Source organism: Apis dorsata, unplaced genomic scaffold, assembly GCF_000469605.1.
Source record: "Apis dorsata unplaced genomic scaffold, Apis dorsata 1.3 scaffold_429, whole genome shotgun sequence".
Lineage (NCBI taxonomy): Eukaryota > Metazoa > Arthropoda > Insecta > Hymenoptera > Apidae > Apis > Apis dorsata.
In genome coordinates, this window is record NW_006263682.1 from 944,161 (window position 1) to 947,875 (window position 3,715).

Consider the following 3,715-nt stretch of genomic DNA (forward strand, 5'->3'; position numbering starts at 1 on the left):
GGAAAAGGATAAACGTTGGGATAAGTTGGGATTCGCTGTTTCGGGAAAGGGGAAAGATCGTCGTGCGTATCGAACGTTGTTGAACGCGTTGCGTCTGTGAATCGGTCGCGGGACGAGTTCGGGTCGAAGCTAAACCGGAAAGAAAGGCGTGAAGATCGTGAAGATGGCGCGTGTGCACTCGGCGCGGTGGCGGGTTAAGAACAGTTTGGAAACATGGACGAATAGCGTACGGGTTCGTTTAACAGACGGACAACGACACAGGAATCTCGATCGCTTAACGATCGATCGGTCCGCTAGCTTCGAGAACGATTCTCTGCAACTAACGGGGATCGGTTAGATCCTGCGTTGCTCGGTGACCATAGAACCAGTGTGCACCCTCGTCTCGCTCGAATCGTCGAGATCGTCGCAAGAAAGTTAAATTGGATTATCCGCTTTCTCGTCGCTTTATTTAAACGGAGCTCAACCGTGCGACAACACCGAACGACACGATTTGATTCGATATTCGATAGACGACCAAGAGTAGACGAATTTTGTATCGTCGCACGCGAAAGGGAATTGAAGTCTCTCAGGTCTCTTGATATTCAGCGATCCAAGGCCGAGCGACAAAGGCACGGATATGGTTTTCACCGATATCGATGGTGGGCACAGTTCGAAAAGCTTGGATATCTCTGTTTCTCAGCGGCGCGTTACCGGCATTCCCGGATTTATTTTCATCCGGTCTATTTTCATTCTCCGCGGTTCCATCCCCCTCTTCCTTCCGCGCTCTACACCCACGCCCACGCCTCGACTCTACGCGAGATTCTCGCGTTTAAACTTCGCGTATTCCATCCCCTGCTCTCTGCCCCTCCTCGCCATCGTTCGCCGAACGAACGAGCCGCCTCTCGTTCCGTTCGAGGAGGAGAGAGGGCACACCTCGCGCGCACCGAGCAACTTTTTTTTCACGATTACGAATACGTTTACCGTGGAAAGGCAACGCTGCATCCTCCTCGCAGCATCTTTTTTTCTCCGATTACTTTCTCCCATTCGTTATCTCATCCCTTTCGTTCCGTCGTCCTTTCCTCTCGCTCGCTCGCTCGCATTCCCATCTTCGGTTCTCATCTTCGCTTCTAAAAGTGAATTACAGAGCCCTACGAAGTGCGGTAACTGTTGATAACGATTAAAGCTACGATAATATTCTTGAATTAACGTGCGTGCATTAAATACAATGACTACGACGCGCTTCGTCTCGCCGTCTCTTCCCCGTCGAGTCTTATCGCGTCTATCGTTTGCCGTATACGAAAGGATTTTCTCGTATCTTCCTTTCGCCGATATTCTCGCCTGGTTACCATCTTTTAGCGATATTATATTTACGTATATTTGTCTCTATCTATTTTTTTTTTTTTTTTTATCTTGCACTGTCCGTCGTTTCTTCGTTCTTTCAAATTCGACGTATCAATTTATTTATTCATTTTTTTCTTTTTTTCTTTCTTTTTTTTTTTCACGAATTCGGTGCGAATTCCAGAGGAATCTATTCGATTTAAATTCCGGTTCCGAAATCATCGATCGAGGATTCGAGCGTCGGTTCGAACGATATCTTTTCTTATCATTTTTTTATCCTCCGTTGTTCGTTTATTTTTTTTTCCTTTCTTTCTTTTTCCAGAGGAATTCGATACTCGATCCTTGATCGACCAAGCACGCACGACACGATTCTTCGACGTAAAGTTTACTTGCTCTATTCGCGTTGGCGCTGTTCTCGAAGCTTGGCCCAGTAAAGTAGCATCAGAGCAATTATCGTCTAATCTCGAAACATCGTATTTCCTCGACGATACGGTCGATTTCGAATTCGAAGAGCAGAAACGGTGACCCGGTTGAATTTTGAGTCGAGTCGTCGACGATCGATCGGTATAAAAAATGCAGCACCAACTCGTACGCTAAATTATTTTAGTGTCAACAAGCATGCGTCTCGCGCTATCTTTCGGCCAACAATCTTTCTTTTAACCTCGCTGGCAAACATCTCGGATATCATCGCCTTCGAGAAACCTTGAATTCGAAGTCGCGATCGAGACGCAAAGGAAGGAACGAATTTCTTTCTTCCGAAAAAAGGTGACGCGAATTCACGGCTCAAACGCGAACGACGCTTCATCCACCTCGGCAAAAAGGGAATGAAAACGATTTATTTAGACAATGCGTAACAATGGCGACGACGATCACGATACACGACTAAACTTGTCATTTAACAACTATATGGACGGAGTCGAGCGACATGGTGAGAAAAATATTCCCATTCTCCTCCTCCTCCTCCTCCTCCCATCACCGACCTCGCTCGTCTCGTTTCTCTTTCTCTCCAATCGTTCACTCTGCGAACCGCGTTGACGATCAGCACGCTGTCGCGCGCGCTGATCCAAATCTAGGTTAGGTGATCCGGATCCCCGTGGATGTTTCCGAATACGATTGCCGCGGGCAGGAGTCGAAGCAGGTGATCAGCAAAACGTGACTCTTGCACGCGTGCACGCGCTTCTGCAGGATACACGTCTCGGCCTCGAGCGCTTCCAGGAACGACGGATCTCGCCAGTCCATACTCTCCTCCACGTGAACTGCAATGGTGAAAAATAAATTAAGCATTGTAAAAAGTATCTCGAGAGAGCGTGTAATGTAAACAGGTAAGTGAATACTGACGATCGTAGGTCCAGCGCGAGTCGGGCACCATGAGGCGCCTTTTAGCGTCGCGCAGCTCGAGCCTAAGAAGGCGCTGCCGTAGTCGCAGGTTGTGTATCCTGGACATCGTGCCACGTGGATCCGAGCGCAACCGCGCGCGCCTGTCCAGGATGTCCACGTCCTCGCTTGTGTACGCGAGTATCCCCGGGGCCGCGGATGGCGGACGTGGCAGATGGGCCCGGCACTGGCCCCGTGACCGAAGCCCGCACTCTGCCACCCGCTGTTCCACCGCTGAAACACCCGCACAACGTCGAGGTTAGAACTCCCAAAGCGCCACCTGAGGAGAACCATCGTACGGAGGGACCGTTTTAGAGGGTGTTCACCTTTATCTTCTCACGATTTCGGTGGGACGTGGGTCTTTATCGTGCAACGTTTCGTCGACTATCGTTTTTCTTGTCGTTCTTGTCGTTGCGCGAGATTTTCCCGAGCGATGGCATGCGATCGTTAATGGGAGAAGAAGGAGAGAGGGGAAGTAAATCCCTCGACTCCCTTCTCGAGGACACGTTTATTTATTGCCGGGAGGGAGGAAGGACAAATATCAACTACCTTGGTGCTCTTGAAGCGCTCCCGTATGCCTGGACGAGTCGCTCGCGATGCTGCTGGTCTCGCTGTCCCTGACGATGCTGTCGTAGCCAGAACTTTCGGCGCGATGCCTGGACAGAGTGGCTGGCGAGAGTTTCGCTGCCCGTGGCGTCGAGTCCGCCCCAGAATCGTATCCCTCCTTGTTCAACCCCATCGAGGAGCCCAGACTCGTAATTTTACGCTGCATTCGGCCCGAGGATGGGGCCGGTGACGGGATGGACAACTGCAGCGGTGCCGTTCCTGCGAAAGAGTTGTTGTTTTTCGCCCAGTCGAAATTCGGAATCTACTCTAAAACTGCTTCGATCGATAATTTCCTCACCTTGAATCTTGCCGTTCAGTTCCTCCTCGATGTCCGACTTGCCGGTCACGGTCCTCTCGGACCTCTCCGCCGCCGTGAACAATTTCTTCGCCTCGACGTACTCTTCCTCCGGATCCGAGC

The 3,715-nt window shown here is 50.5% G+C and overlaps 1 protein-coding gene across 1 annotated transcript in view; it reads right to left on the bottom strand.

Annotated features, from left to right (window-relative positions):
- Positions 1-931: 931 nt before the first annotated feature.
- LOC102678511 (kinesin-like protein GA13060) overlaps positions 932-3,715 on the bottom strand; it is a 5,112-nt gene continuing 2,328 nt past the window's right edge. The window contains 4 exon segments of the mRNA XM_031512418.1: positions 932-2,573; positions 2,656-2,925; positions 3,241-3,516; positions 3,596-3,715. The exon segment at positions 3,596-3,715 is cut by the window's right edge and continues 4 nt beyond it. Of these exon segments, the coding sequence (XP_031368278.1) occupies positions 2,392-2,573; positions 2,656-2,925; positions 3,241-3,516; positions 3,596-3,715 (848 nt within the window). The 3' untranslated portion in view covers positions 932-2,391.